General features: G+C 45.3%; 1 protein-coding gene across 5 annotated transcripts in view; it reads left to right on the top strand.

Moving 5' to 3' along the window:
* MYPN (myopalladin) overlaps window positions 1-14,398 on the top strand; it is a 2,601,563-nt gene that overhangs the window by 2,063,194 nt on the left and 523,971 nt on the right. For all 5 annotated transcript variants that reach the window (XM_085603535.1, XM_085603537.1, XM_085603533.1 and 2 more), the window contains one exon: window positions 6,283-6,365. In XM_085603535.1, coding sequence (XP_085459661.1) covers window positions 6,283-6,365 — 83 coding nt within the window. The remainder of the gene's footprint in view (window positions 1-6,282; window positions 6,366-14,398) is intronic.

Below are 14,398 nucleotides of genomic sequence, written 5' to 3'. Positions count from 1 at the left end.
CAGCCAGACAGGCTGTGCGAGGAGTGGAAGCTTTGCAAGACCTTTACCTGTGACCAGGCTGGAGGCTAAGGCATGCCAGACTCCAAGTTGGGTGAGGGGATATCACCCAAGGACATCCGAGATCACCTGCACCTGGAGCCTGAAGCTCCAGTGTCTGCTTGCTTGTCAAGACCAGTGAGCCCTGTGAGGAAGAGGAGAGCTTAGTGAGCGAGGTCCAGTGGGGGATCCTGGCAAGTGGCAAGGTGTGAGGACACAGCTGTTACACCAATTGGGTGGTTGCCAGTGTGCAAGTATAAGTCACCACCCCTATTTGCCAGAGGAGGGCCACTTTGAGGTGAGCTGTGAACTGATAGAGAAGCGCACACACACAGCACATCCCGGGAGAGGGTTTGTGTGCCAAAAGGCAGAAAATGCACTTGCTGCCTTTCTTTTTTAATTAGAGCTCGGCTGCGGGGCTGATCGTGGTCCTTTTGAAAGTATTTATGTTAATCACAGCACCCGTTTGTGCTTTTAAACTTGATGCATTTATTTTATTATTTATTTATTTTATTATGCAACTTATAACGCGCAGACTAAACCCGAAGGTATCAAGGCGCCTATCGAAATCAATAAACAATAAACAGAATATACAAAGCACCACTACGGGAATGCACGTGTAAAAAGGTGAGTCTTAAGCGCGGATCTAAAAGTTTGCAGAGAGGGACTGGATCTTACTTCCAAAGGGAGGGCATTCCACCACTTAGGTGCCAGGAAGGAAAAGGCCTTGCCTCCCCATCTTGCTTTTCTGACACGGGGTACAGAGAGGAGAAGTTTGTGACTGGAGCGAAGATTTCTACTGGGGTTATGCCGAGAAAGAATGGATCCCATGCTTGTAGGGCTGGGTTTAGCTAAGGCTTTATACACCAGGCACATGGATTTGAAAAGGATCCGGTATTCAACGGGGAGCCAGTGCAGTTGTTTTCGGGCTTCGGTGGCAGAGGCACGTTTTGGTAGGTCAAGAGCCAATCTCGCTGCCGCGTTCTGGACCACCTGCAGGCGCTGTAGAAGACTCTTGTTCAGCCCTGCATACAGCGCATTGCAGTAATCCAGTCGCGAACCCAAAAGAGCGACAGCAAGTTGCTTTCTTGCCTGGGGTGACAAAAAGTGCCTGATTTTCCTCAGAATGTGGATAATCCCCCAGCAGGTCGAAACAGTCCTGTTGACCTGTTGGCACATACTAAGGTTGGGGTCGATCATAACTCCCAGGTTTTTTGCTGACAAGGTGGGCTCGGGACATACGCCCAGCGAGTTCGGCCACCACTCCGCCGACCAGATCGGTTCCTTTCCTCCAAAGACCATCACCTCCGTCTTCTCCCCATTCAGTTTTAGTGAATTGTGGATCATCCACTGGCCAACTGCCTCCATGCAAGATCTAAAATTGGCGGCAGTTGATGTAGCTGGCTGGGAGAGAGAGACTAAGATCTGGGTGTCATTTCTTTTCTAAATAGAGCACTGCTGTGGGGCTGATTGTTTGCCTTTTGAAACTATTTATGTTAAATGCAGGCCTTGATGGGTGCTGTGATTAACATAAATACTTTCGAAAGGCCCACAATCAGCCCCTCAGCCGCGCTGTAAGAGAAGAAATGCATCAAGTTTAAAAGCACAGCGTGTGATTTCATATGATCCTGAAAGAACAAGTTGTATTTGTAGACTTGCATAGCTGTCAAGGTTTCAGATCGCTATGTGTGACATTTTCATAATTTTAGTGTAATTATGAGTGAAATTTGTATGATTATGAGTGATACTTTCTCGCGATAAAATCAAGCAATAATGATGAGGGAAACAAATAAAATAGTATAACTTATGGACAGAAAGTAAAATTACTGCAAACAAGTTGGTAAAAATGAACACTGTACCCCTAATGCACATAATCTCTTCTTACCCCAGAAAGAAGCATTGGCAAAGGCGCAAGAGTTGGCTAATTATTTCACTTGCAAGTAAATATCTTATGTTGTGTGAAATCTCTGGACACGCAACCAGAAAACATACATGCATGCAGCTGTTTACACAGAGACTATACCAAGAGATATGTAAACAATCGGGTGATGGATTCCTGGGTAAGTCTGGATGATGGCTGTATTGGTTGATGGATGCATACCAGTGGGTAAATGTGTGTGAATACACATCAGTGAGTGGATGGAAAGAATGGGCGCTGCCTGTGAGCAACGAGAAACTATATATTAGCATTAGAAAGTTAACTAGTCTAGGAGATGATACATGTCATTCAGGCACTTACTGTTTGCGACGCCACATCATTTTGGCACAGCTGCATCTGTTATTTACTCTGCCACCAGCGCTGGTGGGGTTGGATCCAGTTGCAGGATCATTTACCGCGATGCGAGCAGTGGCAAGCATCTGCTCTTCCATTGCCAACACTAGTCTGTATGGTTTTTAAACCATTTATTTCGCTCGTACTGTTGCTCTGGATTGGTGGCCTGTTGTCATGGCGATGAACCCAGCAGTGCCAGGGCGACGTTTCCATTTTAGCTGTGACTAGCAGGAGAGAGGGGACGGGCGTGTCAGGGAGTGGAAGATGGTCCTCTCAGAAATACGCCTGAGCTCAGCCTTTGCTGGGCAGTGTCAGAAAGCCCGCGGTCAGTGGCCAAACCACAAATTTGGCAGGCATACCCTTGACCATTGGGAACTGAAAGAGGCTGATCTGCACACAAGCTGTGAGTATTAGGACGGAGGTCAAAAGCGCAGCGGGCCAAGTTGGAAGAGGCACAGTAAGTATTAAAAGTGGGTCAAATCAGTATGTGGTGCTTCACGACAAACAGGAGGATAATATACCCCCTCTCCCATGTGGGTTAAAATATACTAGATTGCAGAGCGTAACACGCCACAATGTACTGCTACAACCACTGCTTGCCTTTACCATGCACTTCTTCTGTGTATAGTTACATTGTAGCAGAGTAGCTGCTAGAGCTGAGATCAGCCTAGCCAGCCCCATTAGCCTGCTAGGAGTAGCGCACTGCCACAGCTTTCACTCACTGTGGTGCATTATAGCAGCACTCGACTTGACAGCTGAGACGGCGCTATAATTCTTGACTTTGCATTTCAGTGCGGTGATGTGGAGCACCACACTGAAATGCGTTAGTCTAACGCCTGATGCGTGGCACTGGGAAGGGCTGGACTTGCTGCATTTCTTTTCTTAATTCAGCACAGCTGCTGGGCGGATTGTGGGCCCTGTGAAAGAATTGATGTTAATAACAGCTCCCATCATGGGCTGCATTTAACATAAATTCTTTCAAAAGGCAAACCATCGGCCCTGCATTTAGAAAAGAAATGCAGCAAGTTTTATATAGTGAGAACTTAGCCCAAAAGTATTGGAGAGCTTCACATGATTTACAAAAATAGTTTTTGGAATGCATGGAGAGATTAATTGATTTGCCCAGAATCACAGGATGTTAAGCTGACCGAGACTCAAAACCCATCTCCTAAGTCGGCAGCTCAAGCATTAAGCCACAACCTCTACCACAAGAGCGGCAACATTTTCAATATTATATACAACTTTATGCAACAAACAACCATTGACAAAGCCAATAGTCCTGGCTTCTTGTAGGTGTAATGTTACTTGTATTATATATCTGGAGGCAATGACAGAAGCAGTAACATATCAGTAGGTGGCACACTATGCTAAGCACACATTTTTAGCTTAATTGCTTTTAATCCACGCCTTAATTGCATCGCTCATTCCCCATTGAGAGACCCCATTGTTTTTCTATCCCAATTAAAGCCCTGGTAGACACGTGTGGTCAGGTTCTTGGCGCACATAGCCTTGGCTGCGGTGTGAGTTGGTGACCCAGTATGCCAGAGGGGACTTCCATGAAGATTGTCCTGCTGATCGGGCCTGTATTGTTTGAATCGTTGACCCCTTATGCCAGACCTCTCTGATGAGGAACCTGCTACTGTACCAATCGGGCCATTGCCCAAGTGAAGAGCAGGTGTGGTGACCCAAAATGCCAGAGGGGGCCCCCGGGGGAAGACAAGCAGCACAGACTGGTGGATGCCATTGTCGTGAGTAGAGGCCACCATGGTGACCAATGCAGGCTGGAGCCCTGACTGAGGATTGGAGCAAGAAACCACTGATGAATCCCCCGCCTTTAGGGGAAGCCCAAAGGAGACATACCGTCGCATTGGAGGAGCACCGAGGACACCCAGTTGCATCCCCTCCAGCGCTGCATGTGTGATACACAACTGAGGTAGTTGTTGCAGCTGCCATGCCCACGAGAGAGATTCTCTCTGAGACTTTGGTCGGACAATCCCTGCAGGTGCGGGAAAGACCAAGCTATGGGTTGGAAGGCCCCAGGAGAACTTGTCTACCAGATAGCGCCTCGTAGCTTGAACATTTTTTACTTTTCAGACTCGCAATAGGACACCTGTGACTCACACCGTTAATGGGGTCCAACCTGATTGTAGCCTATCGTGGATGGTGAAAAGCCGTTAGTGAGAGGGAGGTGGGACTTAGGGGACTGCCATTCAACACCAGAGCCCTGACCTCAGAGAGCTGTGTGGATTGCTTGTGTATTACACTTTGTATGTGTATATAAATACTACTTTTGTCATAATTGAAAGTATTTGACTGGACAATCATTTTTTTCTGCTGCTATTGAACCTATTTTGAGTTGTAAGCCTGTGCTCACCCCCTGTATCTGTTTCCCGCTGTGATAATCCTTGGACTGCTTGGCCCAAGCTATAACTAAGAACCAAGTGCTGAAAGGGTACTTGGACCAGTTGCTCAGGATCCATTGTAGGTTGGGCCCCGGGATATCAGAAGTAAAAGGCCTCAACCCCCATGGTTGGCTCCAGTAGCTCTTGCTTGCCCCGTAGCCCTCTGAACAGGGTCCTTCCTGACAGCATGAAAAACTTGAAAACAAATTTTCCTTAATAAACATCCTGAAAAACCCTCATTGTTGATCACTACCGTCACACCTATAATTAAAGGTTGCCTGAAAAGTGACCTAATCTTTTTCTCCACAGAGCTACATTATTGCGTGCTTTTTGTTTTCTAAATTTCACCGTATCTCTCTAAAATCACTAGATGTCGAGGCTTACCACTATCCTTTTCATTACCTTCAAAATTGGTCTCTAAGGTGAGGTTTTTCTTATTTTGCTTGGGGTGATTAAATGAAGCTTGAACCAGTGCAAAGTCGGTTAGGATTCAAGAGTCTCCTACCATTCATGATACGCAGGACAATAGCACCCCTGGAATGATTGATGATGCATGGGCAGACTGTCATCAGTGTCAGAGTGCTGGGTAGGTTTTGGTCATATATTTCTTCAGAGGTATTTAGATGTAGATTTAGATTAGAGTATTTTGGTTTTCCTACAAATCATGTGACTTTTTCTAAAGTTATATGAATACACCAGAGCAATTATTTACTAAATTTTAGAATAATGTGGTACAAGTTTAATTATGCGATTTTGATTGTTGCGCACTCCTCAATTTTTGCTCAATATTTGGTAGTAATCAAATGATTGTCAATACAGTGTAAGTGTAGCGTGCAGGTCGGGAATGAGGTTGCCTGCCTCATATAAACTACTGACTAAATCACAAGTGTAGCAATGCACTTGACCGTGGCCACACAGCTTCAATTAAACACTCCAACAAAATCATACAATGTTAACCAATGTTATAAACTTGTAATATGCTCTTACTGATACATTCATAAGTCCAATATCACCACTACTGTGTAACTTGACGAACCAGTTCCTTCCAGTTTTTGTTAACATGTTGATTTATTGATTATGTTTACAGTACCCCTGAAGAAGGGGTTGCTTATCCCTAAATGCATTGAGAACATCTTCCAGAGAAGATCGATTCTGTTCATATAGTGATCATTGAAAACATGATGTGTTAATATATTGTACAGGTTGTTACTGAAGTAAATCAATGTATCAGAAATCATGAATATGCATTAGCGGGGAGGAATCCACAGAGTATACAAATATCATAATGATATTGGACTTATGAATGTATCAGTGTTTAATTCAAGCTGTGCGGTCAAGGTCAAGTGCATTGCTACAATTGTGATTTAGTCACAATGTTAATGTAATGTAATGTAATTTATATTTTTAGAGCGCGTTATCACCAACAGGTCTCTAAGCTTATCTCACATCCAATACACAAGAGAATATTTGGAACCAGTATCCAATATATTTTTTTTAAACGCGTTGTGAAAAGATCAGTGTATGTTCAAAAACTATGTGGTAGACATTAATTCTGTTTTTGTTTTATTTCAGGGTAAAATCAGTTGCTCTGGTCATTTACTTGTACGGACACCGTCTCTACATGATCGAAGGACATCCACTGTTCATTTACACAGGTAAAAAATCGCATATTTCAGAAAAATCTACAATGCCTCCAAATATCTGTAAGTACCACTAAGGCCACCTTTTATGAAAAGCTCAATGTTTCATTATTTCATGTACTTCAGACCCTTTGAATTGCAATAGCGCAAATGTTATCCTGTAGTCTACTAAGAATGAAATGTAAAAGCGAAAATATGTGATAAAATCTCATATTTCGTTCTTAGAAGCCTTAATTGACCTCCGTTCTCTCAACGTGCATCATCATTACATGGATAATTCCCAGACTAGAGAAATGGGTTTGTAATTGTTGTAAATGTTTTTAAATAATGTGCAATTTTTGTGTTTGAAATATATCACATGAATACAGATCATAATTAAGTCAAGGTCAGCAATGCCGTGCAGGAATTTGTAAGATTATTATTATTGTAAATTGATCATTTTTGCAATCGGCTTATTTGGTCCAGTACCGTCCACCACCTTTAGTGATACAAGCCACGCATGCTTTTGCTCCCTTTAGTGGACCACCGCTGCAGTGTCTCCATTCTAGGCACAGAAGCTTTAGGGAGTGTGCACAGTGTGAAGCTCTAACAGATTTCACATTGGCTAGACACTCTGTGGTTCTACCGGAGACGCCCGGAGCATACTTCCTCTGCATAGTCAAAAGACACTCTGTGGTTCTACCGGAGACGCCCGAAGCATACTTCCTCTGCCTAGTCAAAAGAACGAGAATCATTTAGTGCATGCCTTTATATTTCCTCTTTATGAGTAAACCCATTACGGCATCTAGGTCCAGATGTACAACTGTTTTTTGAAGTCGCAAACGGGAAATCGGCCCGTTTCTGACTGCAAAAAAGGACCCTGGCATGTACAAACCCTATTTTGTGAGTCAGCGACTCGCAAAATAGCGTTTGCGACTCTCGCTATTAGGAAGGGGTGTCCCTTCCTAATAGCAAGTCACAATGGAATTTACCATTATTTTGCAACAGCATTTTCGGCCGCAAAACACTCGCAGTTTACCACCTACTTCAAGTAGGTGGTAAGCCACTAGCAAACGGCATAAATATTTTATAAACATTACATTTTTCTTTTTTAAATGCATCCTGTTTTCCTTTAAGGAAAACGGGCTTCATTTAAAAAAAAAGCTGCTTTATTAACAAAGCAGTCGCAGACATGGTGGTCTGCTGATCCCAGCAGGCCACCATCCCTGTGAGTGCTGGCCATTCCTAATAGGGTAGCAAGTAGCACCTGCCTCATAAATATTAATGAGGCAGGCAATTTGCAACCCCATTTGGAATCGCTAACAGTGTCTGAGACACTGCTGTGAATTGCATTTTGAGAGTCGCACGGCGACGCAATTTGCGAGTCGCAAAATGTAAGGGTCATACATCTGGTCCCTAGTGTCTTTGTGTGCTATAGAGGGCTGGCTTTTCCTTCAAGGTGTTTGGTATTTTAATGTGTCTAAAGACTCTTAGTAGGCTGCAGGCCACCCATTAGTATTGCTGCAGATTGAATATATGCAAACAAAACGTACCCTTTCCATTACTACACTACTGAAGGGATGGGGTGCTCATGTGTGTCTAGGTAAGTAAATCCGGTAAACTTGTGTTCACATATCTTCATAATACTATATTGTTACACTGTCTACTGCTGACCTAATTGTGCAAGGTAAATTACATAATGACATGTATTTCTCTCACTATCTCACCACCACACTCTGCCATCTGTGTGTATGGAGAGCATGTATTTGCCTCACATTACATGCATTTCATACATAAATCCACCAGCAAATAAGAAGAAAATAGAACAATGTTTTCACTGCTAATCGGGGAGGGAACAGCGGAAGAGTGGTGGGCATGGCCTCTTACCTCAGCAGCAGCAAGTAGTGTAGGGTGTAGACAGAGGCGCAACTAGAGCCAAATTTCGGGGGGGGCTGAGCAAACATTTCGGGGGGGGCTGAGCAAAATTTTCGGGGGGGCTGAACTTTAAGCAATAGGCAGAGTGGAGCTGCAGGGGCTCTTAGAAGGGGTGAAACAGCAGCAAGGCCTAATTAACATGCAAATGGTCTTTTAAAGACCTGTGAAGTGCTCGGGTGCGGCTGCTTTTTTGCCCGGGAAGGTGTCTCATCCCGGGCTGCCACACACGACGGGGGGGGGGGGGGGGGCTGAAGCCCTGTGAGTCCAATGGGTGTTGCGCGCCTGGGTGTAGAGGGCCAAAGTTGCCATTTGCCATTGCCGTTTCACCCCGGAGGTAACATGTGGGGGATTCATCACTGGACTCCCCAGGCAGAGGTCGGCCGTAACGCAACAGCCTCGCTACATTCACTCTTACTCTCCTTCCACAAGGCATCTGAGAGGCTTCTAAGCTGGTAACATGCAGGCAGCAGGAAGAGTTCGACAGCTGGGCAAGAGTAAGGAATAGGTGAGCGGTGTGGTGTGTTGCGATAGGGGTCTAAGCTAAGGATGAAACGCTGGCGCTGTGGAGGTGGCCGAGCCAAGTCTCAGTGCGGCATGCAGCCCCTCACCTCCCTGGAGTTATTCCTTCCTCTCAGCAAGTCCCACAGTGTCCACTTTGCACATTGGAGTAGTTGGAGTAACTGGAGCAACTGGAGCCATGGAGCAACTGATTGGTTTGGAGAGGGCGCAGGACAGGGCAGGCACAAGTATAGGCCAAACCAGCAAACCGTTACAAGGCTCAAATTTTAAGTGGTTTAGTGGCAGAGTAATATAGCAGCACAAAAGGACAGTGTGAGCGGTGGTGTGAGCTCACGGAGGCTAAAGGAGTAGGGAAGCATAATAGGGGCTAGCTGTGTGAGGTCTGTCAGTGTGCTGAAGTGGCCAGCCTAAAGGCTGGTGTGTCTTTTGTGCTGGGGGTCCACCTGCTTTTCCCCGTTTTACATTTTTGATGCAAGTCTTGTTTTGAGCTATGAGTTCTTGTGGAGATGTCTGCATTTCATATTTGATGGTCACGGGAAGTGGCCCACAGAGTTCTCAGATGGGGATGATTGAAGAAATTTTGTGTAATCTCTTTCAACTTAAATCAAAGAAATACGCCAGTGAGAGCAGAGGCACTCAGCAGCAATTTTATAAATCTCCTTCTTCTATCTCAGATTTTTAAGAAAGATAGACAAAGTTATGACTAAAGAGATGAAGGAAGATTCCAGTACTTCTTATCCGGTACCTTCAGCTTTGGCTGCATCTTCCATGCCTTTGGCTCAATTATGTATAGGGCTCCCGGTTTTATGGTATTTATTTTTTTGCCATTTCCGTCTGTATTTATCCATACTTATTTTTTGGGCATTTTTTCTGTATTTATCCACATTTATTTTTGCCACAAGCAAAAGACGATGCAACAGCTAGTATTTTTCCACATTTATTTAAATTGACAATGCACACATGCGTCTGATTTTTATTGGTCAACACTATACATTCATCTGAAAACTTTGCCATTTGCAGAATGTCCCAAATATGCTTAAAAGTGCTATCACAAGCCATTTGTCTCAGAGCCTTGCAATTTCTGTCATCGGCAGAGTGCCACATCCGCTCCCTCACTGAACACCATACTGCCCCACTGAGAGAAATTTCAATGTCCACTGCTTATATGCTTACAAAACGTAAACAGTATTGTTTAAAAAGACCACATTCGTGAACACAAAGCTGCCGTACACATTTTATTTTCCAATCCACCCATCAACCAGGTAGTGCTGTACCTCCAGGGTTGGCGCACTTTCCCACCGGGGGAAAACAGCGCTTCACTGGCAAACTCGGTAAAGTGATACTAATGTTTTTGGGGTTTGAATAAAACCGATCCGGCCACTTTAAGAACACTCCGTCTTGCTTTATTTAGGTATTGATTTTTCATATTTTGAACCTTTTATTTCCGTGGCTGCACTTTGGAATAGAAAAATGTCAAAACGGAATTTCCATCCAAAGTGGTTTTCTGTTTTTGCATCCATTTCACAGGGAAACAAATGAACGTCAGGAAGAAAAAGAGGGTGAGAACAATTTCTCCAGTATTGGGGTGTCTTTCATAGATTCACATGCTTGAATATTCCCCGTCGTCGGAGTGGTAGTCCTACGGTAAATAAAAATAGCAATATATATAGTCATAATATACATAAATAATCACATAAATAGAGCTATGCAGGTGTAAAAACACCAAGAATGTACCTATATGAAATCTCCATAGGGATACATGGAGAGAGAAAAAAAGACATTTGTAGTCTATCTCTGTCATTATCTTGGTCCAAACCACAGCCAATCAGGCGTCAGCACCTCTCCAGAACCTTCTCCTCAGAGTTCCTGACCTCAGATCGTGTGACAGGGAGTCTCCCTGAGCTCTGCTCAGTTTTTGTCTGTCAGAATGTCTTCAAGTAAGAAATCTTTGTTTAGACCTTGTTCTTCGTGTGGAAAACTGCGTTTATTCTCTGAGGACCCACACAGTAAGTGTATTTACTGTTTGTACCCAGATCATGAGGTGGCAAAATGTAAATTTTGTAGAACCTTTTCTACAAAGACTTTGAAGGACAGGGAAGGCCGTCTCTTATTGTGGCTACAGAGACTGAAAGATAAGGAGGATCCAGTTTCTGATATTGAAAGCCTTATTTCTGGCCGTTCCCAGACAGCCTCAAAGCGCAGTAGTGTGCAGGAGTTGCCATCTCCCTTCCTGAAGAAAAAGAAACTGTCTTTGGCTCTGACATCTGCCACATCTGCTGACTCACCTACTGCTTTGTCGCCTTCGAGACCTAGTTCTCAGGCTGTTGAGGCGTCTACTTCCCAGTTTTCTGGAAAAAGACTGGCCGCCACGTCGACGATGCTTCCGACAACGAAATCTGCAGTGTCCGGCTCGTCGACGGTGACTCTGACGACGACACCAGCAGCGTGTTCGTCGACGATTGTCCCGTCGACGTTATCCTCGTCGACGGTAACCATCAGTACCACAAGGTCGGTGACTTCTATATTGCCCATTACATCGTCGTCGACGAAGAAGGTAAAGGTTCCGTCGACGATGACTTCGTCGTCGACGAAGAGTGTGAGATCGACTTCGTCGTCGATGTCGTCGACGGCTGCTCCGTCGATGAAGAGAAAGAAGATTCCGACGGCGGCTCCGTCGACGACGGCTCCGTCGACGATGAGTTTGTCGGCACAAATTTCGTCGACGATTGTTCCGTCGACCACCGTTCCATCGACGGTAGCTCCGTCGACGAGGCCCTCTCCGAAAACGTCCTCGGTGACTACCATGCAGCCGTCGACGGCAGGTTCGTCAATAAGGATAAAAGTGAACAGACTGTCATCTGCTCAAAGGTCATTGAGGGAGCAGCTGCCTCCCGCGACTTCAGCGCCGGTTTCATCTTTCGCTGTGGTTCCCTTGATGCCATTGCCACCTAGTACTGGCCTAGATAGGCAAGACGAGATTATTCCTGTAGAGGATTCGCAGCTTCCATCACCATTATTTGCGACAGATTCTGAACAGGAGTCCGAGGAAGGTTTACCTGAATCTTTTGGAACGGCGCAAAGCCCATCCGACTTGATAATTAAATGCCAGGATGACAGTAGTGAGGCTGAAGATCCAGTTTACATGCAGCAGGTCCCTGCGAAACATTCAACGGCGACTCTGCCATTGTCACTCATAGCTAATCTCCAACGCATGTTGGACGATTATAACCAACGTTTTCCTCTGTCTCCGCAACATCCTGGGGTTCCGTCAACTCCTGTGGTTTCGACAAATATAACTCCGGTGCCGATTGGAAATCCTTCACCCCTGATACCGTCAGCACCACCAAGACAGCCTTCAGCGAGGTTTTTACCTCACCATGAGTCTGTGGAGGAGGTCCCTCAAGAAAGAGAAGAGGGTGAAATCCCAGATGATGATGGTGATGTTGATAACGACGATGATGATATGGCGGAGTGGGACGATTACCAGGCACAAACACCATCCCCCTCTCCGGTAGTATCTGGTGACTCACCTCCAGTGGACATAGCGAATTTTCACCAACTAATGGAAAGGGCGGCACAACGTTTTAAACTGACAACGGAGCGCAGAGAGGAAGATTGTTTCCCTTATGATTTCAAGAGTCAACCTTTTAAACAGACGCATACTATTCCCATTGTGGAATTCATTTGGGAAGAAGGCAAGAAGTTGATGAAAACACCGAATACCTTGCCAGCACAGGTGCCTCGATTAGAAAAGAAGTATAAGGCACCACTAGGAACCCCAGCATGCCTCACGGGTCAGTCAAGACCTGAGTCCGTCATTACGCAGGCAGCGCAACGTAGGGCGAAAAATCCTGCGTCTACTGTCACCGCACCACCGGATCGTGACGGACGTCGAATGGATGCCATAGGGCGAAAGTTTTCTTCAATGGCCTCTACTGTGGTTAGAGCGGCTAATGCCTTGGCCATCTTGGGTCGTTATGACCGACAAGTGTGGGCTGATATTTCAACTTTGGTTCAAGAACTGCCGGAGCCATCTAAAGGCGAAGCAATGAAGTTGCTCCAAGAGGGAGAAACTACGTCGGCGGAAATGATTGATTGTGCAGTGGACATCGCATGCACGGGTTTCCGTCAGCTTGCTGGAGCGGCTGTTCTGCGCAGGCAGGGGTGGTTACGATCGACATCCTTTCGCCAGGAGGTGCAGTCCATGATTCTAAACATGGCTTATGACGGAGAAGCATTATTTGGAAATCACGTCGATGAAGCGCTCCAGTCCATAAAGAAAGATACTGAGACTGCTAAATCTCTCGGAAATTTACATTTTCAAAGTCAAAATTTTCGTGGTGCGTGCGGACGCGGCACCTCCTCAAATTTTTGAAGGGGGAATAATCAATACAGACCCTATAATCAAGGATCCAACCGCTATTCATATAGCCAGCACCAACAATCATCACGACAGCAGGCCTCCAAGTCGTATAGAGGGAAATCCTCATACAGAGGAAACGCGTCAAAAAGACAATGACTCTTACCAGACATACAAAGTTGGAGGTCGAATCTCTCTGTTCTTTTCTCAATGGTCCTCCATTACAAGGGACCGTTGGGTTTTGGACATTGTGAAAAAGGGGCACGCTTTAGAGTTCACCAAATTCCCTCCGTCCACACCACCCACCGGACCACCACCAGCTCACATCAAAGAACTTTTACATCAAGTTCGACTTCTAAGGCAAAAAGGAGCTATAGAGTTGGTACCAGTATGTCAAAGGGGAAAAGGATTTTATTCCCGGTTCTTTCTTATCACAAAGAAGAACGGAGAATGGAGGCCCATCCTCGATCTGAGGGCACTCAACAAATATCTAAAGAACCAATCCTTTCGTATGATGACGCTAGTAGAGATCTTGCGTTTTCTCTCGCAGGAAGATTTCATGGCAACGATAGATCTCCAGGATGCTTATTTTCATATCCCTATATTACAACGTCATCGGAAGTTCCTGCGTTTTCGAGTGGGTCAACACGATTTCCAATTCAAAGTATTACCGTTTGGTCTGCGCTCGGCCCCTCGAGTGTTTACAAAGGTACTAGCTCCAGTGATAGCGTTTCTGCGACTCCAGGGAGTGCAAATATTTCCATACCTAGACGATTGTCTACTAAAATCACAGTCAAGCACTCACCTGCGACAACACACGCTTCTATGCCAGGAGGTGTTTCGCTCATTAGGTCTCTCCATAAATGCAGCGAAATCCCAACTTCATCCTTCGCAACAAAGGGACTTTCTGGGAGCCACTCTGGAAATGGTATCAGCAAAAGCGTTTCTCTCCCAGGAGCGTCTACAAAAGATACTACGGCTGGTGACTTTGATCAGGTCAAAAAGGTCAGTTTCTGTAAGACTGTTAAAATCATTTCTGGGGATGGCATCATCGTCCATTGCCTTGATTCCTCATTGCAGGCTAAGGACACGTCCTATCCAGGAAGCACTGGATGTTCAATGGCGTCAAGTTTCGGGATCTTTCAACGACATGGTATGTGTCACAGATCAAATGAGGTCAGCACTCGAATGGTGGACAATGCCAGCCAACTTAGCAGAAGGCACTTCATTTCTGTCGGTGACGCCGGACAGGACA

Source organism: Triturus cristatus, chromosome 1_2, assembly GCF_964204655.1.
Source record: "Triturus cristatus chromosome 1_2, aTriCri1.1, whole genome shotgun sequence".
NCBI lineage: Eukaryota > Metazoa > Chordata > Amphibia > Caudata > Salamandridae > Triturus > Triturus cristatus.
This window is presented reverse-complemented; position numbering and strand designations above follow the sequence as displayed.